The 24,827-nt window shown below is 40.3% G+C and overlaps 1 protein-coding gene across 1 annotated transcript in view; it reads left to right on the plus strand.

Moving 5' to 3' along the window:
• IL12RB2 (interleukin 12 receptor subunit beta 2) overlaps positions 1 to 24,827 on the plus strand; it is a 142,947-nt gene that overhangs the window by 34,654 nt on the left and 83,466 nt on the right. The window contains exons 9-10 of the mRNA XM_042997534.1: positions 10,216 to 10,435; positions 20,722 to 20,922. Coding sequence (XP_042853468.1) covers positions 10,216 to 10,435; positions 20,722 to 20,922 — 421 coding nt within the window. The remainder of the gene's footprint in view (positions 1 to 10,215; positions 10,436 to 20,721; positions 20,923 to 24,827) is intronic.

Raw genomic sequence — 24,827 nt, forward strand, 5'->3', positions numbered from 1 at the left:
GAAAGCAACTCCTCCTCAGGAATAGTAGTAAAACAGTAGTGATTCAAACAACCTTCCAGAAAACAGTAAGACCTAATGTTATTACAGGATGTGAGAGTTTCACACAGTGCTGATTCTGGTGTGGTTGCTTCACTTAATCCTTTAAAAACCCTGTAAGGTAGGTCGTAGGTATCCCCACTTAACAAATGGAAAACCTGAGGGTAAGAGAGAGGATGTTCTTCCCACAGTTACCCAGCTACTAAGTGCAGAATTGAGACTGAAACCCCATCCAGAACTCTTTCTGCTCTGTCATGACTCATCTTTGTGAAAAGAAAATACTATTTGAATTGAGCTCCTGATTGGCATGCTGCTAATAAGAGGTTTTCAGGTGAGCTGTACTCCTCTTTACTTCCCTACTCCTGCGTCCCTCTCACTGCACCTCTTCCATTTAAGGGTAAATCAACAGTTTTGGAATCATGAAGCTGATGAGCACGAAAGCAGAAGAGTCAGAGAAATGAATATCAAGTCCTCTGATGGGGTTAGCATGATAGATGTTGATAACTGCAGTTTTCTTCAGTTTTAAGAAATGAGCCAGGCAAGAATTGAGCTCTTTCTCCCTCTTTTCCTTTCTGTCTCACACACGCACAAAATGTCTGGTATGAGACTACTATAAATAGCTTGGTGAGTCATAATCAAGCTCTTCACTTTGAAACTAAAACTACAGCTTAAAATTTATTTTAAAATGAAGCCATGTTTAAGAGCAAGACAATTCTCAAAGCAAGACATTTAGAGTGGCCATAATTTGTGAATATTATAGAAGAACACAGCTCAGTTCTTGAGTGTTGGTTTTCATTTTCACAAGTAAGCAACTGGTTAAAACCAAAATTCCTCCTTCCATAGAGAATCCTTCCCCCTGAGTGTCCTCAGCAGTGATCTGAAGAGATAGACTGTTTTAGTTCCAATAAACATTTTTTAGCCACAGGTAATGCTCAGCCAACATGCATATGCAAATTCTTCTCTGCTTTTCATTTTAATCTTGCCCCTAAGCCCAGAAAAGCCTAAACTCTAAAGTGAGATCTTGGAATTCAAAAGAACTTGAATTCTCTTCTAGTCTACTCTCCTATCATTAGCACTGCTCCCACTCCAGCCAGGACTGACACATGCCCCTGCTTGGACTATCTTGGACAGGGAGAATTCCACTTTGTAAGCAGTCCATGCTCTGGTGGGCATCTCTTACTGTTAGAAAATTTTCCCTTTTGTGGAGCCAGAGTTGTGGGTGCATTGGACTGGAACTGGCGTCACTAAGAAACCAAAAATGTAAATACTAGAAACTTCCTGGCACCAGATGGTGATCAAGACAGGGCAACTTCAAGACCTTCTGTGACTGTCCTGTTTGAGAGAGGCTCCTTAAGGAATGTTGGATCTAGTCCTCAGTTTTTCAGGACTATCACAAGACTAAGTCCTTTTCTGCCAAACCCTGGGCTTCTTCAGTGGCCCCAAATAGGCCACTCACCTGGCAGTGGCAGTAAAAGACTGACAAGAGTTACTGAGATGAGCAGCCTGCTTTGACCACAGAGCCACAGAGCCACAGAGCCGGAGGGAATGTAAGCAGCATGCAGGCCCACCACCCATTTCACAAACAGAAACAGGTCTAGGGAAATGACGTGATTCCAAAGAGAGGATTTCAGGTACTGTGGTGCTTGCAGCTGGGAGCCTTCCTAGGCAGAAGTCACTGCTCCTGTCTGGAACCACTCCAGTCCCACTTGTCCTCCTGGGGATTCCCTATGCCACTCTCAGGCAGGCTTGGGAATTGATGGGGTGGTGCCATGACATAAGGGACCTGTTTAAATGTCAGACTAGAAGAAACACTGCAGCCAGATCAGGTGGTTTGTGGTGGGGCCCAAATCAGACCTCACCAAGGAAAGGAAGCAAAGATGTATGTGTGTTGATTTTGGCTTTTTTTTTTTTTTCACTTTGATCAATACTGGGAACCCCAGTGAGAGGGACACCCTGCCACTGCAAAGAGGGGGATTTCAGGTCTTGGCACCAAAGGAAGCCCCAGGTAAAACCCCATTAGTCTATGAACAAAGTGAGAGCATGTTTCTCTGACAGCTGGGGGAATGTGAGGTGACCTTTCATTATTGTAGGATGTTTACATCAGAAGAGAACAACTTGTTGCTGAATGGGTACAGCCTGGGTGTGTGAGGGAGTGAAGTGTGAATATAGGAGAGTGTGAGTATGTATGTGTGATTGTGCATTTATGTGAGTGATGTGTGCATGTGTGTGAGTGCAGAGAGTAAACGTGAATGTGTGACTGGGTATGAGTTTTTTATATGTGTGTGGGATGTGAGTGGGAGTGTGGGTATGTATCTATGAGTCTGTGTGTCAGTGTGGGTGCATGTAGGTGAGTGTCTTAGTCCCTTTGGGTACTATAACAAAATACCATAGACTGGGCGGATTATAAACAGAAATCAATTTCTCACAATTATGGTGGCCGGAGTGTGTGTGGGTATGAGTGTTCGTGAATGTGTGTATGGATCAATGTGAGTGTGGGGGTGTGTTGAGGGGGAAGGAGACTTTTGCTTTATTGTTCTGGCTCTTACCTACTTACTCTGGGTTTCTCCTGAAAGCTTTCTTCTAAAGTTCTCTTTCCTCAAAAATATCTGGTAGTATGCTTTGCCATAGCTATTTTTAAGAGAAAAAATACTTTCTTTGTTGAAGCCAAAAAAGTACAACTTAATCTGTGAAATAAAACACCTCAGTATTGTTCAAACAATAAATGCAATAACAAGTAGAAAATGTTGCTCTGTCACAAACAGTGCCAGTGTCATGTTAGAGCTCTTCACAGGGGGCTTTCTAGCATCCACTCCCTCACATTCCCTGTATCTTCCTTCTCCGCAAAGATTCATAGTGTTTCCTTTGTTTTGATTAAGCATTTCAATCCATGATTCCAGTACAGATTTCTTTCACTTAACATAGCATGTATCCTTTAGGAAGAAAATCACCTTATAGATAGATAGATAGATAGATAGATAGATAGATAGATAGATAGATAGACAGACAATGTATGGAAAGATATGACAAACCTCATTAACCTTTCCAATTTCCTCTGTTAATTTCTTAATCATGGCAGGTCATAAACTTTCTGGAATTATGTTTGAGGCCATGGATCTGGAAGTAGTGTGTATAAATGAAGCCAACTTCATTCATTCATTCAAACTAGCAAATATATTGAAGGCTCTCATTAGTACTAGACACTGTGCTGCATTCCAGAGATATGGAAGTGAACAAGACAAATGCAGTCCTCAGGTGCTTGAACGCACAGTCCAGGAGAAGGACAGACATGGGGATGATGACAGCACTCAGGTGTTAAGGAGGAGTTCAAGATCCAGCTAGGGAGATGATTATCGAGGTTAGCTAGTAGACCAAGGGAATGGGTGAGGAGTCACAGAGGATCTCTTGCAAGGTAATACTAGAGCTGACCCCAGAAGAACAGGTTAGCTGGGACAAGGGTGGGGGAACATTTGGCAGGAAACCAAGGACTATGGATTCAGCATGTAAAGGATCACTGTAGTGAAGCCCCATCCCATAGAAATATAAAGCAAGCCACAAAGGAGAGTCATATGTATAATTTAAAATTTTCTTGTAGCCACATTTAAAAAATAAAAAGAGACAGGTGGGATCAATTTTAATAATATATTTTATTTAAGCCCAAGTATGTATGGAATATTATCCTTTCAACATGTAAATCAATATTTTAAAATTATTGATCAGCTATTTTACATTCTTCTTACCCTACTAAGTCTTTGAAAACTGGTGTGTCTACTAAGTGCCAGCGGGTCCAGCGGCTAAGAGCTTGCCTCCAGAGGGCAGACACGTCAGTCACACATCAAGATTTTTATGGCTGCCTGCAGCTAGTGGCTCCCTCATGTAGCAAACAGCGCCCCTCTAGGGCCCTCACAAGCAATACAGAAGAGAGTTAGAGAAACTCAGTTCCAAAAGTGGGGAAGATTTGGTGGGTTTTGTTCATTTGTTAAATGACGTAACTCATTCGGATAAACAGCTACCCTCAAATCACAGAAGACGAGAAGAAAGAGAAAAGAACAAGCCCCATACACCAGTTCACAGCAGAGCCTCAGAAAGGTCTGTGACCAGAGGGAGCTTAGTTAGTACATTCTCTTCGTCTCTTTCTCTCTGTATTTCTCTGTGTCCTATGAAGAATATTACAATCCATATCACGTTGCACTGATGAGATGTGTCCTTTGGCCTCCTCATATGAAAGAAATCCAGTAAATGTAGGAAAATATTACTTGTAATCTGATTTATATTGATGTAGAACAAAGGTCTGTCATAAATCCACAGGGAAGATTGGCTGTCAGGAGCCTGAGGCCTTTATATAATTAGAGGAGGCATCCCAATCTCAGAATCAATATTTAAATACAAAAGCAACAGATGGGAAGATTTTGATAGTTTTGTTGCAATATTCAACTCTGTCTCCTTTCCTTTCCCAACCCTGGTCCTATCACAGGCTGGCACAGCATTTCTGAAGGTATTTTCAGAAAGAAAGGGTTGTTTTCCCTTGCTTACTAGTCACACATATTATAGTATCTGTAATGTAGAGAATCTTAGTTGGATAACAGAAGGTGGTCAATGACAAAGATAAGAAAGTGGGTAGCAGAGAATTAACAGAAGATAGAAAACAGAGACAGAAAGGAAGTTCAAGTTTTGCTCTAACAAAGTTTCCATTATTTTGCTGATTTTCTGCTACAAAACAAGTTAGAAATCATGATGTCATGAGTTATTAGTATCCATTAAATAAGTTCAGGGTAGCAAAACACCTGGGAGAATCTAGAAAGTGCTAACACGACAGCAGTTAAGAGCTTACCCTCTAGGCAGAACTGAGCTGCCTGGGTTCAGGGTGCAGCCTCACCACCTACTGGCTGTGTGTTCTTAAGCAAGGTGCTTAACCTCTCTGTGCCTTCCTTTCCTCACACATGCATATGGTAATAGTATGTACTACATGAGGCTGTTGAGAAGATTAATGAGAGAATCACGAAAAGCATTTGCTAGATTATTAGGAAGCAAACGTTGTGCAGGACTCTGAGGACACAAAGGTGAGCTGACAGGCTCATGGGAGGACAGATCCATAGATGGATCATTTCAATACAGTGATTTTTAAACCTTCCGATGAGGGTTATATTTTGAGGTGCTCCTTCACTTTGGGCTGGGTTGCTGAAAGCCATCATGAGTTCTGAAACCAAACCCAGGCTTAAATTATACATGCTTTGTAATCAACTGTATGACATTGGTGAGATTTTCATACAGAGCTGTGGTGGGATCCAAGTCAAGATGGCTTGACCTTCCATAGATTGGTAGAAGAGTAATATGAATATAATGGAAAAGTGCCAGGTACGGTGATTTTTATATTAGGATAACCGACTAACTCACAAAGTGTCTTAACATTTGCCATGCATCCAGCACTCTTTGAAACTGTTTGCCTCCTTCAGCCCATTGAATCCTCCAGTAAGCCTATGCTATACACAGAATTACCTCATTTTACAGATAAGTAAATTGAGCCTCAGAAAGGTAAAATAATTTGGCCAAGGTCACACAGCTGCTATGTGGTGGAGTAGGAAAAACTAAGTAGCTTTCCAAAACCAACCTTGCCACCCCAAAAGTCTTCATAGACAAAACTGTGACATATTCAAGTTCCCCACCTTTCTAATATGTCTTGACTACAGACTCTCTTCTTTGACATATTGGCAGCTTTGACATATTTTTGTTTGTTTGCATCAGGGAAAGTTAGAATAAAATATTATTTTATGACAAGTACAGTAGGTTTTTTAAAGTCCTAAGAATACATGATTTATCAATTCACAGAAACACCCTTCTTCCTATATACTTCAAAACAAAATAGGGACATTTGGAGGGCTCAGTTGGTGGAGCATGTGACTCTTGATCTCAGGGTTGTGAGTTCGAGCCCCATGTTGGGTGTACAGAGTACTTAAATAAAATCTTTAAAAACAAAGCAAACAAAAAACAACAGAGGTCTTGCATTCTGACATGTACCAGATTTTGTCCTATCACAGATACATTTACCAAGGTATTTTTGATGGTGAAAGCCTTTTCACCCAACAGAACTCTCACAATAGTTTGTGAGAGAGCTGTTCACTCTTTGCTTCGTAGACAAACCTGTCAGAAAAGCTAACTCATACTAAGTTTAGATCATTTCTTACGGAGCAGAAAGAAAACTGAAGGAGACCGTGGGACAGCTTTTCCTGCTTAGCACACTCTTACCAATAGGAGAGGCTGACAATGACAGTAGGAACACTGGCTTGAGACCTGCTTTCAGCACTGCCCACAAAGGTACAAGAAGTACCAGAGACATTGGACACATTTTGGACATTGCCTTACACCCACCGTACACCCTCTTACACCCACTAGGGGGCGCACTAAAAACTTACTTTTCTGTGGGGACTACTTGCATCAGTCTCTTAACCTCTCCAAGCTTCAGCTCCCTCAGGATGGGGAGATGTGAGGACTAAATGTGACAATAGATGTAAAGTTTCTGACTCATGGTATGGCCCAATAAATGATAGTTTCTCCCTATCACTCACCCAAATATACATTAGAATAAAATATTAGAATAAATATTAAAAATAAATACATTAGTGTATATATATGTGTGTGTGCGTGTATATATATATTGTATATATACATGTGTATATAGTGTATATATATATGTGTATATATATGTATATTGTATATATATATACATACACATTAGAATAAAAGAAGTTCATCTAGAAAGACCCAGCTGGCTCCTCAGATGGCAGTTCTTTGGGATTCACAGCTTGTCTCCTTGTGACGCAAGGCCTGTTGGCTCTGGAAAAAAAAGAATTCTGGATCTCCACCCTCCCAAAATTGTTGACCTGTTGTCTGCTGTTGATGTTCCACATCAGAATATACCACAACCTTGCAATTAGACAAGCTGCTTTCCAACATTGGGCCAGAGAGTGACTGGGGATTCCAACTATGAAACATGGTGCCCCCTGGTGACCAGTTGTCTCAGGCTTGCCAACAGAAGGAGCAGGAGTAGAGGGATCACTAGTCAAGAGCCTTGGATTCCAACCTCAGCTCCTCCATCTATCCCTTGAGAGCCCTTAAGCAAGTCACTTCATGTCCCAGACTCAATTTCCCTATTGGTAAAATGAAATGTTGAATGAACTGTTAAACTGTAGAATCCTGCCTGGTTCTGAAGTTCTGTGATGATATTCCATTAGATCAAGACCAAGTATAATCTGGAGGTGATGTATTACATGCATTATTTGCAAACTTTATGTTATTATTTTTTTAAAAAGCCAAATTGCACTGTTTTCAGTTGCTTCAGGAGACTATGTGCCCAGCTGGATAAACACCTGTTTTCCTTTTGGCTCATTGAGTTTTTTGTTCTATGGACCGTGTTGGACAAATTGTGCCCATTTTCAGATTGGTGAAGGAGACCAATTGCCTGAGTGATGTTAACCTTTATCCTAAAACTTGAGCTTAATATTTTATATAAGCATAACTTGTATGTGTATGTGTATAAGCATATGTGTATGTGTATACATATACATATATATACACACATATTTATACATACATATACACATATGTATAAATATGGGATACCATATTTATTTCTCTAACTACCTTACCTCCACCTTCACCTTCTCAATGATATTTTCAACTCCAAAATATGGGATGTGGAGGGGAAAATGCAAGGGTTTGGGTCCAGGCCCTTCACTACCCTCTAGGAACCTTCACTCATCTTTCAGATCCACATCTCTGTTCACTAGATCACTGCAGTGTGTGGTGTGTGGAAATGAGCTAGATTTCCACAGCAGTTCCTAGGAAGGTCATTGGATCCAAGATGATTTGGCATTTCCTCCTTCTTCCAGCACTCTCCCATAGGATTGAAGGAGATGGCTGATGTGTCTATGAAGGACAGTGAGAGGAAGGTAGTGAGGGTTGAGTTGCAAGGTGTTTTTTTCAATTAGGGGTCCATTTTCTCAGTTGTCAGAGTAAGACTGAAGCCCCTTGTGTTCCTGTCAAGAATGGGGAGCTTTGTGAGCACAGTTAACTCTTGAGGAGTGCCCTAAGGGGTATATGGTGTGAGGGTGGATAATAGTCCTATCTCTGGACCTACAGAGGAGATAGGGAAGGATAGAGTGATAGCTAAGGGAATTAGCTTCTCCAGTCAGCTTTTGCTTTAACTTATCCTTTTTTTCTCCTGTGACAAAAGGCATGTTTATTTTTTATTTTTTATTTTATTTTAATTTACATCCAAGTTAGTTAGCATATAGTGCAACAATGATTTCAGGAGTAGATTCCTTAATGTCCCTTACCCATTTAGCCCATCCCCTCTCCTACAACCCTTCCAGTAACCCCTGTTGTTCTCCATATTTAAGAGTCTCTTATGTTTTGTCACCCTTCCTGATTGTATATTATTTTTGCTTCCCTTCCCTTATGTTCATCTGTTTTGTCTCTTAAAGTCCTCATATGGGTGGAGTTATATGATATTTGTCTTTCCCTGACTAATTTCACTTAGCATAATACCCTCTAGTTCCATCCATGTAGCTGCAAATTGCAAGATTTCATTCTTTTTGATTGCTGAGTAATACTCCGTTGTATATATATACCACATCTTCTTTATCCATTCATCCATCGATGGATATTTGGGCTCTTTCCATACTTTGGCTATTGTTGGTAGTGCTGCTATAAACATTGGGGTACAAAGGGCATATTTATTAATAACAGTTCAGAATATCGCAATTTCAAAAGCACTCACTTTAATGCAAACAACAGGCATATAAGATTGACTGTGGTGTACAATTAAAATATTAACTTTCTTGGTTCTTGCCAAAACACAAAAATGTCTTCTAGGGAAAGACTGAATGTGCACCCAAAAGAGCCCTCAGCAACATGGCATTCATCTGGTGCATTGACCATGGTTTAAGATCCAGTCCTGGACCTTGTGGATCCAGAAGGGCACCTAGGATAGGACCTGCATTAATCAAGTTCCCAGAGACTGAAATATAAAAAGCTAGATGTTCATGGATTAATTTATAGTGAGGAATGCAGCTGTTGGGCTAACTAGGAGGCTTGAGTCAGCAGATAGGAACATTCTCTCTCAGCATGCTAATTATTTCAGAAGCCAAATTATAATCAGAAGGCCAATTTATTCACTTAAAGTGAAAAACATAAATTTTAAGTAAACCAGATGTTCCTGTTATCCCAGTCTCTCCTGAAAGATAAACTTCACAGGAAACAAAATTATTAGGAGATGGCTTGAGGGGCAGGGAATCAGAGAAAGGGGCATTTGGCAGTCCTAAAATGTGTCTTTTAGCAGCTGCACCCATGAAGGAATAGCCTTGCCAAGAAAATGGTAATGCTTAAGTCTCACGGGTTAAACCTTTTTCTCCCTGTACTAGGCATGGACGGGTACTGCCATTGCTGGCCTTGGCAGCTCTCCATTTTCATTGCTTCTGTTTCCCATGGTCCTTATCCAAACAGGGTTACAATACAAATAATTAGTTTTCTGCTTACTTTCTGGGATCCCTCCCAAATGATCTCAATTGGAATTCTTGCAATTCCAAAACTCATTAGTCACACATTTATAAACAGTGTCTTACTTTCCTAGGACAGATGGCTAATCCAGTTCATGAAGTGTGGATTTTACTAGTTTAGCTCTTGAAAATCTCACTTTTGATTTAATGAGCAGCATTACACTTTCTACATAAAAAGTTTGTGTGTGTGTGTGTGTGTGTGTGTGTGTGTGTGTGTGTGTGTGTATTTCACAGATTTAAAAATGGAGATTCAGAGGTGCTGAATGCCTTGCGCTGGCTCACACAGCTAGTAATTGGTGGGGCTGGAACTGAAACCTAGATCATCTGAGTTCAGATTCCACTCTTGTTCCATTGGATGTAATTGAGTTTTCTACTGCTGGAAGTTTCATTTTGAAACAAGAAAGGAAAATCGATGTGTCTTTAAGAATTAGCTTTAAAAAATATTAACTGATTTTTCCCCTAAATGGTGGGTTTTTGTGGAGGCACAAAAATATGCAGTGCAGCAGATGAGAAGATATAAATAAGTCATTCGGATGTAACCTGCTGCTACAGGAGCCATAAGGTCCAGGCACAAAGATCCAGCGACCTTGTTTGAGACTACACAGTAAATGGATGTGTTTCTTTACAGAATATGAGTGTATCTGAGGCAAGAGGGAAAATCCTCCACTATCTAGTGACCTTGCAGGAGGTGGCAGGGGGGAAAGTCACAATGCAGAACATCACAGAACACACCTCCTGGACCTGGATCATTCCCAGAACTGGAAAGTGGGCTGCAACTGTGTCTGCAGCCAACTCAAAAGGCAGTTCCCTGCCTACTCGTATTAACATAACGGACCTGTGTGAGGCAGGTAAGTACCAAGTTTCCTTCAATTAGTGCCTGTGGGAAACTGTATCTTACTTACCTCATATCTCCCACCGGCTCAGCCCAGGGCCTGGCATGAGTAACACAGGAGTTTGGAGCTAACAGCCTTCAGAGGCTCTTTTGCACCCGGCCTTGGACAAGTGAATTAACATGTCTGAACTTCAGTTTCCCCCTCTCCAAAGTAGGGATTATATTATCTGTCTTGCAGCTCATTGTCAGATTAAATAAAGACTAATATATAGTAGGTGCTTAACAAATGTTAGGAAATATTAGTTACATTAAATTGAACACTAATATTTGGCTAATTTTTCTAGGAGCAAGAATAGCATGTGTTGTCAAGTTCTAGAAAACAATATTCTACACGTAAGCATATTTTAAAACCAATAGTGTTGAAATTCTGGCTGTAATGAAATCATAGTAAAATTTTTCTGTACTATAGCTCTTTATTACACAAATTTAGATATGTACCAATTATCTATATTGAAAATCTCCCGACTAGCTATACACATTTTACAGTTGCATGCTCTGAAAACTAATTTCTCAAGATAAAAGCCTATGATTAGTCAATAAAATGGATATAAATGCTGTTTCTCAAATCTGTATTATAAATAGATTCCATGTCAAGATCACTGGCCTAACTTTTCCAAAAACGCCTAATAAAACTATAATTAAATCCTTTCTTAAAATCCAGTGGAACAATCTTATCTACATGTGAGTCTAGCAATCATCATTTGAAAGAAGTTTCTACTCAAACATGATTATTTTATATACACTGTTAAATCTTAGTTATATATCTTTTCAGTCATACAGCCATAAACATAGAGATAATAGAGTAGCTAAAAATAACTAGAAGAAAATACAAATAAATATAGATGTAACTTTGGGTTGGTATAGGAGTTGGGAATTGCTCTTAGCAGTAAGGGGTTGCTCTTACCAGAGGTCTGACTAGAGTGTCTTTTATTAATTCTCTCACATATAAGAAGTTCAGAGGTAGACAGCTCAGGGCTGATGTGACAGCTTGGTTATTCCAGGCTCCTTCTTTCTGTTCCCTCTGCCAAGTTGGCTTCCATCCTCAAGATGGAAGTGGTCCAAGATGGCTGCCAGAGCTCTAGCTACTTTCTTCTAGGAAAAGAAGGAAGAGAGGAGGGCTCTCACCCTGAGGAGCTTTGTTCCAGGTCACACAACACACTTGGAGTCATTGACTCTGCCTGGTCACCTGGTCACAGGTGCAAAGGAGACTTAGAAATATACTCCAGGCAGCAGTGTTCCCTTGCTAAAGATGATGAGGAGAGAGTGTTTGGGAGAATGATAACTGGTAACTGATAACCTCTGACAAATGTGGGTAGGTATCTAAGGCAGAAACCTGAAGGAAAAGATGAATTAACTGTATGGAGAAAAAGCTCAAACTGTATGCATAGTAAAATAAAAATTTTTTAAACACCACAAACAAAGCTTTAAAAACGTAGATAGCAATTTGGGGCACCTGGGTGGCTCAGTCAGTTAGATGTCTGATTTAGGCTCAGGTCATGATCTCACTGCTCCTGAGTTTGAGCCCTGAGTCGGGCTCTGTGCTGACAGCTCAGAGCCTGGAGCCTGCTTCAGATTCTGTGTCTCCCTCTTTCTCTGCCCCTCCCCTTCTCATGCTCTCTCTCTCTCATAAATAAATAAACATTAAAAATTTTTTTAAATAAATGAAATGTCTTAAAAATGTAAATAGCAATTTAAGAAGTGTTTATATCACATTTTCAGCAAAAGGAGATTATCTATCTATCTATCTATCTATCTATCTATTTTTTCAAATAAATAAGTGACCAGGGGATATGAACTGGCAACTCTAAATAGAAAAGTAGCAATAAAGATGTGAAAATATGTTCAACCTAACTAGCAATCAATGACATGCAAATTTTGAAAAAACATGAGAAACCAAATCACACTGAGAAAGAGTAAGTAGAGTTAGTATAACCCATGTGGGGAGTGTGTGGGGAAGAGATACGCTTGTAGCCTGCTGGTGGGTATGTAAATTTGTACAACTTTCTGAAGACATTTGGCCGTACGTAACAAACTTCAAATACTAACATATCTTTGACCAAAAAATTTTACCATTAGAAATGAATCCTCAGCAAATGGTAAGTGCTTAGAAGTGTAGGCACAAAGATGTTTGTGGAAAAATTTTTGAAATAGTGAAACACCACAAACAACCTGTTAAATAATAGAGAATGGACTGGCTTAATGTATCATGACTCTCACCTGCCTAATCCCACACTAGCATTAAAGTGATATTCTAATTGTGCTTTTATTGACAAGCAAAAATGCACATAATGAGTAAAAAGGTAGACTTTTTGTAGTATGTATGGGATGATGCTATTTAAAATATGTATTGGGGTGCCTGGGTGGCTCAGTCAGTTAAGCATCTGACTCTTGATTTCAGCTCAGGTCATGATCTCATGGTTCATGAGTTTAATTCCCACATCAGGCCCTTTACTAACAATGTGGAGCCTGCTTGAGATTGTCTCTCCCTGTCTCTCTGCCCAGGCCCCACTCACACTCGGTCTCTCTAAATAAATAAATGAAATGAAATAAAATAAAATAAAATAAAATAATAAAATATGTATTAACGGGGTGCCTAGGTGACTCAGTTGGTTAAGCATCCAACTCTTGGTTTCGGCTCAGGTCATGATCTCACAATTGTGAGATCGAGCCCCAAGTTGGGTTCCTTGCTGGGCATGGAGCCTGCTTCAAATTCTCTCTTTCCATCTCCCCCACTTTCCCCACCCTTTCTCAAAAAAAAAAAAAAGAAAAGAAAAAAATGTATTTACATGACTACACATTTTTTGCATCTTAAAAAAAATCTAGTAGAATGTATATGAAAATGTTAACAGAGGTCATGACTGCATCATAGGATTACAGGTGATTTTCCTTCTCTTTTGCTTTTTTTTATAAGTGTATTTATTTATTTTGAAAGAAAGAGAGAGAGAGAGTGAGCAGGGAAGGACAGAGAGAGAGAGGAGAATCCCAAGCAGGCTCTGAGCTATCAGCACAGAGAGCTCAACCTGGGGCTCGATTCATGAACTAAGCTGAAACCAAAAGTTGAATGCTTAACCATCTGAGCCACCCAGGGACTCCCCACTTTTGCTTTCTATATTTTTTTAAAAAATTTTCTTCAGTAAGTACTGCATATATAATTTTTAATATACCCTGTGGGGGTAATTGAACTCATACCACTATTTAGTATCCTGCTGTTGTTAAAATGTAATATATCAGAATACCTTCTTCAAATGCCACTGCAGTTGGGTCTTGAGGATATAATCTTGGTGAATTTTCTGGGTCTGTTCCAAGTATTTTATTTATTTATTTTTTTAATGTTTATTTAAAGAGAGGGAGAGAGGAAGAGAGGGCACACACTCAGAGGAGGGACAGAGAGAGAGAGAGAGAGGAAGAGAGAGAATACCAAACAGGCTCCATGCTGTCCGTGCTGTCAGTGCAGAGCCCAACGTGGGGCTTGATACCACAAAGCTGAGATCATGACCTGAGCCAAAAAAAATCAAGAGTCTGATGCTTAACTGACTGGGTCACCCAGGCACTCCTACAGATGCTTTATTTACATTTGGTAACAACTTCTCTAAATGACACAGTCATTATGTTAGAGTTGGCCTCTACTTTATTCATTCAGCAGTCATTTATTGAGTGTATACTACATAAGGCAGCTAGAATCCAGCAATAGGTAAAATATACTGTTGAGGTCCTCCAGTTATATTCAGTCATGGGAGGGGGGGGCAAACAAAAACAAATAAACTCTGGTACAGTGTAACAAATGTGAGATTAGATGGATGCACAGGGAGCTCTAGGAACAGAGAAAAGCTGAAGCATGGGCTTGAAGAGAATGCCAGGGAAGGAGGTAACATGTGACCCGAGCATGGAGAGCTCTGTGAGCCAGGTGTGGGAGTGGAGGTGTGTGGGTGTGTGGGTTTATTTTAAAGTGAGATCTCAGAAAGCTTGTAAGCTGAGAAAAAGACTTGGGTAGGGAAGAGTGTGAGGATTAAGGGGAGAGAGGGACTAATTAATGGAATGAAGTCCCTGGGGAGGTGAAAGATGGTGGAAAGCAGTGACAAACAAAACACCTGTTTCTCTCCTCTCAGACTGGATAGGTGTTAAAAAAAGGATGAGGCTCCATACAGATGAACATGCAGGGGAGGTAAGATAGGACAGTACTTGAACTGAGCAATAGCGAAGAGAGTTCTGGTCCTGGAAATCTTGGAGTATCAAGGATCTATGCTTCTCCTAAGACCACACCTGAACCACCCAATACCCTGCACGTCCCAGGTGACATAGAGGACACACTGGCAAATTACATGGTCCCACCCTTGAGCGCTCTTGTCTCACACATGTTCTGAATGATCTGTAGGGATAACGTACTATGATTTTGTCTCCCTTTCTTTCAGTGTATGTTAATGTATACTCCTCACATACAGAGCTTTCCTTTTAGGAAAAGAAAAGTAATACCCCCCACAGGCAGAATTATGTTGATTTTGAGAAAGTAGGGAGAGCTTTGTTGTAAAAAAAAAAAAAAAAAACACCTGCCACAGCATTGCCCATAAAGAAGCACAAGAGTGATTTTGTTGGTTTACGATGAAAATCGAATGTGTGCTAAACCCATAAGTCAGCAAGTAAAAACATATTTAATATTTCAGACCAGTCCCTGTACTCAAGTATTCTCAAAACTATGGGAAAAGTCAGAAGCCAGTACAGGGGCGCCTGAGTGGCTCAGTCAGTTGAGCGTCTGACTCTTGATTTCAGCTCAGGTCATGATCTCACAGTTCGTGAGTTTGAGTCCCACATTGAATTCTGTTCTGAAAGTGGAGCCTGCCTAAAATTCTTTCTCTCCCACTCCCTCTGCCCCTCCCCTGCTCTTATATGCTCTCTAAATAAATAAATAGACAAATAAATAAAAAGTTTTTGACAGAAGCCAGTACAGTCATAAACAGAGACCCATACAGATGTCAGAGACTGAGGCCCCAGGAGGTGAAATAACCTAGCCAAGATCAACAGATCCAATTAGTGGCAGAACTGGACTGGAAAACAAGGCCACCTGTCTCTTAGATGGGTACTTATTGCAAATACCTTATGAACCTTATAACTCTGTTCAGAAGCTCTCAGGGAAAAAGGAGATGGGAAGTTGAATGATTGAGGCTAAAGGAATAATTCTGAAAGTTGATAGAAAGAAGGTGAGTTGTTATCAGAGTTCTGAAGGAGAGAACATGCCCTGACAAGCATCATGGGAAGGAAATTCAGGCTGGTTCCTGGTAAATATGATGAGTCAGGCAGAGCAATGCCAAGTTGATTTGCCTAGCAAATTCCAGAGAAAGCAGTGGTCAGAAGGGGTCTCTGGCTATTTTAGTCCATCACCTGGCAAAGGTACTGGAACCTATAGGTGCTCAATAAATATTTACCAAATGAATGCATTTCATTCTCAAAAAAAAAAAAAAATCATGTGGCATAGCCAGGACATTGATAACAAGGCAAATGAATATAAGGGAACCCCTACTGGGGAGTTCCAGTCCCTGACAAGATGGCCAATACTCAGGGTATAGGCCCTCACCACCAAGCACAGTACTGAGGATGCCATTTGAGGGACAGGATAGATGGCTGAGTGCAGTGGGGAATAGTGTTGAAAGGGAGTGCTGAAGTAGCACTTTCTGGTTTCACTCCTTCTTATCACTCATGTTGCCCTGATATGATCATTGCTTAGACATTTCTACTATGGAGCAGGGAAGTCCAGAGAGCAGAACAGGGTAACTTCAGAGAAGCCCCAGCACCTGGCTGTGAAAGGGAGCTTAGAGCAAAGACTGCCTCTGAGCTGGCTGGTCCTTGAGATTTCTCCTGCCATCTACCCCATGGGCCTGGCAATTACAAAAGAGAGTTACAGTCCCAATCCCCCATGCAGAGCAGTGCCAGCCGTTAAGACATGAGTACTGGGTTCTGGAGGTACTAAGTATACCTTAGGGGAACCTGAGGACAGGTAGAACACAAGCTAAATCACTGTAGACTCTCTGGCCTGGAACTTTCCACCCTGGAAAGCTCCTCCTCCCCACCTGAACTTACTTGGAGAAGCACAAACTACAGTGAAGCTTTCACTGTCTCCCCACAGAAAGATAAAGGCCAAGGCTGCAACAGCAACCCAAAAAATAAGACATCCCAAAGGAGAAAATTAGGAGAAATCTGAGGGGCACAAGTTCCGGGAAAGAAAGGCAACAAAGGGAACAACATGTACCATAGAAAATCTCACTAATGCCACAGAAAGAACAAAAGTTGAGAATAAGCATAACAAATATCCTTAGAAAGATTAGAGAGGCTGGTAGAAACATGAATCAGTCAAGTCAGGTGGTTATGAAGAAGCCCCAAATGAAGAGAGTCGGTATGGAAAGTTTAATTGTTGAAATAACACAGCCAATGCGTTGAATCACACAAAGGACTCAAGACCGAGTGAGTGGAAGTTTGGGTGAGAGACTTCCAAAAGGCATCAAAAGCCAGGAAAGAAGTTGAAAAATGAGAAAACTTAAAAGACTGAAAGAATAGGAAGAGAAATTATGACAACTACTTAAAAGGAGTCCCAGGCAGAGAAAAAACTAAATGAAGGGGAAAAAAATACTTGAAAATATTTATTAAAAAATCTTACTGTGTGTACTGCTCTAGTACAGGACGTCAGTAGTGGGGCAGGCTATGCATATGTGGGGTCAGGGTACACAGAAAAGCTCTGCACCTTCCACTTATGCTGCTGTGAACTTAAAGCTTCTCTAAAAAATCAAATCTGTGTTACAAAAGTCTCTGAAAAAAAAAATTGGTAGAAGGTGGAGGATAGAGAGGTCAAAAAAAAAAAAAAAAAAGAAAGAAAATAGTGCAGAATGATCAACAGATTGATCCCAAGAATGTAAAGATGGATAAATATCAGAAAAATGTATTAATGTAATTCATCACAATAACAAAAAAGAGAGAGAAAGGGGTATGTTTTTAACAGATACAGAAAAGTATTTGGTGAAAAATATTTTTTAATAAATAATATTTTACAAAAATAAACCTAATTGGAAACTATGAAGAAACTAAAATGTTTTAGGTTTTTAAAGACTTGCTACCAAAAACCTTCAGCAAATATCATCTTAATAAAGATATATAGGCACAGTCTCCTTAAAATTTGCAACAATGAAAACATAAAAGGAAATAAGAGATTTAAAGATTGAAAGGAGGTGATTTTTTTTTTTTGGAAAAAAAATTTTATGCTTATTTCTGATAGAGTGCAAGTGGGTGAGGGGTAGAGAGAGAGAAAGAGAGAGAGACAGAATCTGAAGCAGGCTCCGGGCTCTGAGCTGTCAGAGCAGAGCCCAGTGTAGGACTCAAACTCATGAACCGTGAGGTCATGACCTGAGCCAAAGTCGGATGCTCAACCAAATGAGCCATCCAGGTGCCCCGGAAGGAGGGGATGCTTAAGTGTGCAGCTAATAAGATTACTAAGTGCAGAGTTCAACAAAGGCAGCAGACAAATTATTAGAACTAATTAGAAACTTTATCAGTTTACCAGAAATAAGAATGACACACACAAATGGTAGAAAAAGCATTAGAAAATAAGATGTTATTTAAATAGCAGAACACATGTATAAAGTGTCTAGGAATTAGCCTGTAACAAGGAATGCATAAAAACCTTAAGAAGCTATTTTTAAAACTCCATTGAAAGATATAAAAGAGGATCTGGGGCGCCTAGGTGGCTCAGTCAGTTAAGCGTCCGACTTCGGCTCAGGTCATGATCTTGCAGTTTGCGAGTTCAAGCTCCATGTCAGGCTCTGTGCTGACAGCTCAGAGCCTGGAACCTGCTTTGGATTCTGTGTCTCCCTCTCTCTGCTCCTCCCCCACTCATGCTCGCTCTCTCTCTCTCTCTCTCTCTCTATCAGAAATAAACTTAAAAAAAATTTTTTTACAAAGATATAAAAGAGGATCTGAAAAATTTCAATTAAACAGCATATTTATGAATGGAACAAATTAACATTGGAACACCATCATTTCACCTTGAATTAAACTATAAATTTAACTTAATTCCAATAAAAAATAACAGCTGGAATTTCTGGGGACTCTGATAAACTGATTCAAAAGCTATATGGAAGAATAAAGTGTCATAAATATCCTGGACCACTTTGGAAAATGAAGGGCAAAATGAGGAGGAGAATTTACCAACCAAATAGACATCACAAAGCCTAGTAGTGTGAGCACTGTGTTCTCACAAAGAAGCTGACCCCAGACATAGACCCATTAAATATATGGAACTTGGTGTATGGAACTTAGGGATAGTATCCATTAAATATATGGAACTTAGGGATAGTATCACATTTGGAAAAATTGACTCAAAGTGTGGAAAATGTAATAAAATCTATTCCCCTTAATAATTGTATTCCCTTAGCTATATTTGGATTAAAAACTTAAATGTGGCAGGTAAAAACCAGAAGCCAAGAGGAGAAAATGTAATTGAGTATCTTCATGATCCCAAGATGGAAGGATTTCATAAACAAGACTCAAAATGCACAAGCCAGGGGCACCTGGGTTGCTCAATAGATTAAGCATCTAACTCTTGATTTTGGCTCAGGTCATGATCTCCCCATGTCAGGATGCTCCCTCCCTATCTCTCTGCCCCTTCCCCATTCGTGAGCACACTCTCTCCCTCTTTCTTTCTCTCTCACAAATAAACACTTTTTTTAAAAACTGCACAAGCCATAGATAAATTTACCTAAATCAAAGTAAATATTTATGTGCAAACATATCATAAAGTTATCAGAGACTTAAAAAGCTGAAATATATTTCTAGTGTTGAAAGCTCACAAATGATTGATATCTAGAATATAAAACCTATTTCTGTAAATCAGAGAAAAGACAGGAAACTCAACGGAAAAAATGAGTTAAGTATATGAGCAGGGAGTTCACAGAGGGGGAAGTCAGAATGCTAGTAACATATGAAGAAAAGCTCAGCATCATAAGAAATCAGAAAGCAAAAACAAAACCGTAGTTAAAAACTGCTTTGCATCTACCAGATTGGCAAAAATTAGAAAGTCAGAGATACCAAGTATTGGTGGGGAAATAAGAATCCTTACGCTTTGCTTTTCTTTTAAAAAAATTTTTTTAATGTTTATTTTTGAAGGAGAGAGAGACAGAGTATGATTGGCGGAGGTGGGGGTGGGCGCCCAGAGAGAGAAAGGGAGACACAGAATCTGAATCAGGCTCCAGGCTCTGAGCTGTCAGCACAGAGCCCGACGCAGGGCTCGAACCCACAATCTGCAAGATCATGACCTGAGCCCAAGTCAAAGCTCAACTGACTGAGCCACCCAGGCGCCCCTCCTTATGCTTTTCTTGTTGGAGTGTCAACTGATTGGCTATTTTAGAGATCACTCTGGCTGTGTTTAATGAAATAATACATGTATTTATACTTGAGCAGCTCTGTGCAGATATATCCAGAGACACTCTTGGGACAGGGACACATGAGAATATGGAAGAAATGTTCATTGCATCCTTGTTTGTGTTAGCAAACAGCTGGAAGGAACCGCCTGATTGTCGCTTGGACAGAAAAAGATTTGAGGTAGCTGTCAGAAGGAATAAGCTGGATTTACATGTAGCAGCAGGATGGACATATCCCAGAAATATAATATTAAATGGGAAAGAAAAAGTAAGAAAAAGCATTATATTTACTCCCAGCACATTTCATGAAAATACAAAGCACAAACACAAAGCAACACTAATTTTCAAGGATACGTAGATATCTAAATAAACATATGGGAGGTAGATTAGAAGGATGCATATTATATTCATTACAGCAGGTACCTTTGGGGAATGGAAGATGAAGAGGAAAATAATAATTACACAGGGTCCTTGCACTGATGCCAATTCAGATTTGTTGAAAACAAATATGAAGTCCTTTTTTTTAAATAAAGTTCATTTTGTTTATTTATTCTGAGGCAAGGGAAATGGGGGAAGGCAGAGAGAGGGGGAGAGAATCCCAACCAGACTCCTCACTGTCAGTGCAGAGCCCGACACAGGGCTCAAACCCACGAACTGTGTAATTATGAGTCCAAATCAAGAGTTGGACGCTTACCCAACTGAGCCACCCAGGCACCCCCCCGCCGCCAAATCTGAAGTTCTTAAAAAGAAATTGTTTTTTTGGAAAACTTTGCTGGGATGAGTTGTTTTTTTATATCTTTATCCACCTGTGAATTTGTTTTTGTCCTTCCCCCTTTTCCCCATTAAGAGTTGTTGGCTCCTCGTCAGGTCTCTGCAAACTCAGAGGGCGTGGACAACATGATGGTGACCTGGGAGCCCCCTGGGAAAGCCGCCCCTGCTGTCCAGGAGTATGTGGTGGAATGGAGGGAGCCCCATTCCGGGAGTGACACGCAGCCCCCTCTAAACTGGCTGCGGAGTCCCCCCTACAATGTGTCCGCTTTGATTTCAGGTATTTAATTGTTCACCTTCCTTTTGGAGAGTTACTAAGCTCACATTTTTTGGAGGAAGTCACAGGTGGGAACCCAGAACCTTCTTCAGTTTACAGGCAGCTGCATAAGAGGAATAGTAATGACCTAGGGTCCTTCAGGACAGCACCTCAGAGTATACCACTGCAGGCATAGAATACCAACTGATTGACTAAAATCTCTAGTGTTTATGGAAAATTCACGTGCCTGGCACAAAGCCGTATATGCCAAATGCATCATTGAACCAAACAAACATGGCTGAGAGCTAAGTAGTAATCGGTCAGTGTGATGGGCACCTTTCACTTAGGGGTTTAGGTAATTCTCAGAACAATCTTATGTAGCAACTACTGTAGTCATTGTACAGATGAGGAAACCAGGAGATCTTTCATTACCAATTCTGCTGCATAGTATTTGTGTGATAATAAATCCAGAATTATCTATGTGATAATTAGCATCTCTAGACCCCAAATCCAAATCCATCAGTAGTTACAATCAAGTGATAGAAGGCATCTGAAAAATATATTAAAATGATTGGACAGAACTTAGTCAATGTCACTTTTAGGAATAAGTTCAGCAGAGTAGCTGAAAGTCCAGGTTCTGTGGGTTTAAGTCCTGGCTCTGTCACTAGGCTGTGTGACCTAGGGCAAATTATTTAACTTCTCTTTATCTCAGTTTCCTTATCTGCAAAATGGGCAAAATAATATTACCTACCCCGTTGGGCTATTGTGAGGACTAACTGAATTGATGTAGAGAAAACATTTTGAATAGTGCCTAACACATTTTAAGTACCTGATAATTTAGCTGTCATTGTTGTTATTATATGTGACAGGGCTAACATTCTTACAGGCTTGCAAGCTCTAAATTCTATAATATTTTTGTTACACCATGGCAATCATTACACCTGTCCAGGAGGATGTACATGCCCTGCTTACGGAGACAAGACAGATGAAATAAGCAGAGCAGAACATGTGACAACACGTGAGCTAGTCATTAACTGTGTGCCTCTTTTATACTGTAGCTGCTCAGATTTCTAGTGGGTTGCATTCAGTTTTAATCACTACACTTAAAGACAATGTTGTCTAGATAACCCAGTGAACATCAAAGGAAGATGAAAACAAGTCATTGGAGGTCTGGAACTTTTAATGTGGGAACCATTTAGCCTGTAGAAGAGAATTCTAGATGGGGGTGGGAGGTTTGATGGCTGTTGCTGGCTTTGATGTATACGTGAGAAAGAGTATGTGTCCTTTGTTGCTCTGGAGAACACAACTAAATCCTCTATGTGGAAATTATAAGGCAGATGTCAGCTCAATTTTGAGAAAGAAATTTCCTTACACATGATGATCTCTAATAAGACAATTGATTGGCCCTCAGAGTGGTGCATTACCTGTCACTAGAATTGTTGAAATAGGACCAACTTCCCTTTAGGGCTGTTATGCCCATCAAATCAAATGTAACAGTGTAACTCTAAACTGCTACAAAATTGTAAATGCTTACTATAAACTATATTAGGATTTACCTCTGTGGGATACTTTGAGCCCTGTGGTCCCTACAGTTTCTTCCTTTTAGAAATTCTATAATATTACCCAAATACCATAAAAGAGATGACAGGAGAGAATGTTTTTCATATTTAAGATATTAAATTATTTTTAAGCACTTTATAAATACTCATTTGAATGAAATCAGTATGATATTGGGTGAAATAATTTTACTAATTAAAGTTGTTCCCCTGCTTGAAAATATTTGGTTAGCTAGTAGTGTTGATGTTACATTCTGGAAATAAACACTTAACAAATTAAGTAATTCATACTTATGAATTCAATATGGCGCTCTCCAGTCAGTAAGGTGACTCATTGCCTTCGGATCCTTACCAGCCTTTTCTCATCATCTGGCTAGGGCAGAGTTGGGTGTTTTGGAATATATCCTGAAGGTCAGAATACCATCCGGCTCCTAGATTATAGGTTTATGGGCCCAGGCTAGAGACCATCAGCCCTGTCTTGTGTGGGTAGAAATGGTTCTGACCATATAGATCCACTCCTTATATAAATATGTAGATATCTATCTGTAGATGTCTAGAAATACCTTCCCTGAGGCCTAGGCTATTTGGGTCCCTCTTCTGCATGCTCCCACTGGACTTCCTCTATGATCATTCTTCATTACTGATCATTTAATGTTTGTCTTCTCCCAAATTTAATAGGTGAAATTAGCTTTCTGCAAAAAATCCACCATAGCTATAGTTTAAAAACATGGAACGGAGCCTTTGTCCAAGGGTGCCAGGTATATATGTATGCACGGGAGTAGTGGGAAATAGGCCTGGAAGTTGGGGCCAGACTATAGAAAGAAATAAAAAAACTTAGGAATGTGGACTTTGTGCACTGGACAGCAAAACTAAGGAATTTGGAGCTAATGATTAGGGTGTGTTTGTGTAAGAATTAGCCAATAAAACAGGGGTCCTTAAGGTCAGAACCAGGGAACAAGCTTATTAGGGCTCTCCTCTGCATGCAAAGGGAAAAGTCAACTAAGTTATGGATCCACATTTTCTTCCCTCCTCCACTAAGGGTGGGCTATTCACAAAAACAAGCCACAGCTTCTGATGCAGCAGTCCCAAAGCCTCTGCCCTGAACTCACATTTTGCACGGCAAAATGCAGTGATACTGTTTGCCTAATGAGCTCTTCTAGAATTCCCACAGCTATACACAGGCACAGTGGTTGGCCGGATGCTTCCAGGACCAGCGACAGCAGCCAGGCCCTAGCCCCTCCCAGATGAAATATGATTCCTTATTCCTTGTTGCCCTTTTGGCTCCTGGGTCTGCATGCCACTGTGAAGAAGCTTTGGATGACTGGACTAAGCTCACTGTGGCCTTTTCTCTGTATCACCTGGTTCATGAATATGAATGGGAACTCACCATGGCATGAGTTCGGATCTCCTTGTGGTCTCTTCCAACAGTATTGGTTACACATCTGAGGTTTCTGTAGGGCACTTGCTGGAATGTTTAAGGAACAATGGATTTTCATATAAAACACACCTTATTTAGTAAATTATTCTGCGATACAAAATTCCTCTTCCCCCAAAATAAAATGTTAAAATTGTCAGTGTAGGGGATCAGATCTGCGTTAAACAATATGGGAGACAGCCCTTACTCTGACCACATAATCCTATCATTGCCTAGTAGGGATTCGCTCTCTTTTCTCTTTAAATTTCCATTGGGAATTTAAAGATATGTCCTGCGCAGTGTCTATGAGAAGGGCCTTTTCTTTACAGGAAGTAGAATCTAAAATTCATGGAAATAAGGAATTTTGACGGGAAAGAGCAACTCGCCAGCAAACTTCATGACTCATAGAAAATTGCAAAGTGTGGCATTTTAAAAGCTAGGAAGGGGCAGTAATGTTCCTAGGTATCCTCCTCATCTCCAGGCTGTCAAGCAAATGAAATGTGACTGGAGCATAGAGGGGGAGGCGGGGGGAGGAGGGGAAGGAACAAGGGGTTGGATTACACTGAGCGTGCCCTGGTTAGAATGTGCCATCCCGCTGCCCTGTCAGATCCCCAAAAGCATCTGTGGAGTTAGAAGAGGGTTCAGGTTCAAAACAACAGTCGCACTTCTCTGCAAATAGCAAATGATTTGCTTGTAGAAGTCAGTGGGTTTTGCGGGGATTTTTTTGTTTTCTGGTTTTTTCCTTGTGAGTTTTGTTTCAAAAGCAGTCTCTGTGGTTATATTTAAATCTTTGTTGGAAATGGAATAGCTTTTGTTTCCTTAATCATGTTGACCCCGGAAAGAAGCTTCAGGTCTGCCTGTTGGCTCACCTTGAGGTGAACTTGAGAGGTAGGAGCAGTTGCTTCCAGAAGCCAGCAACTTGGCAAACAGGATGCTGAGATTTTGTGACTTAGGTCATC

This window comes from Panthera tigris, chromosome C1 (assembly GCF_018350195.1).
Source record: "Panthera tigris isolate Pti1 chromosome C1, P.tigris_Pti1_mat1.1, whole genome shotgun sequence".
In the NCBI taxonomy this organism is placed as follows: domain Eukaryota; kingdom Metazoa; phylum Chordata; class Mammalia; order Carnivora; family Felidae; genus Panthera; species Panthera tigris.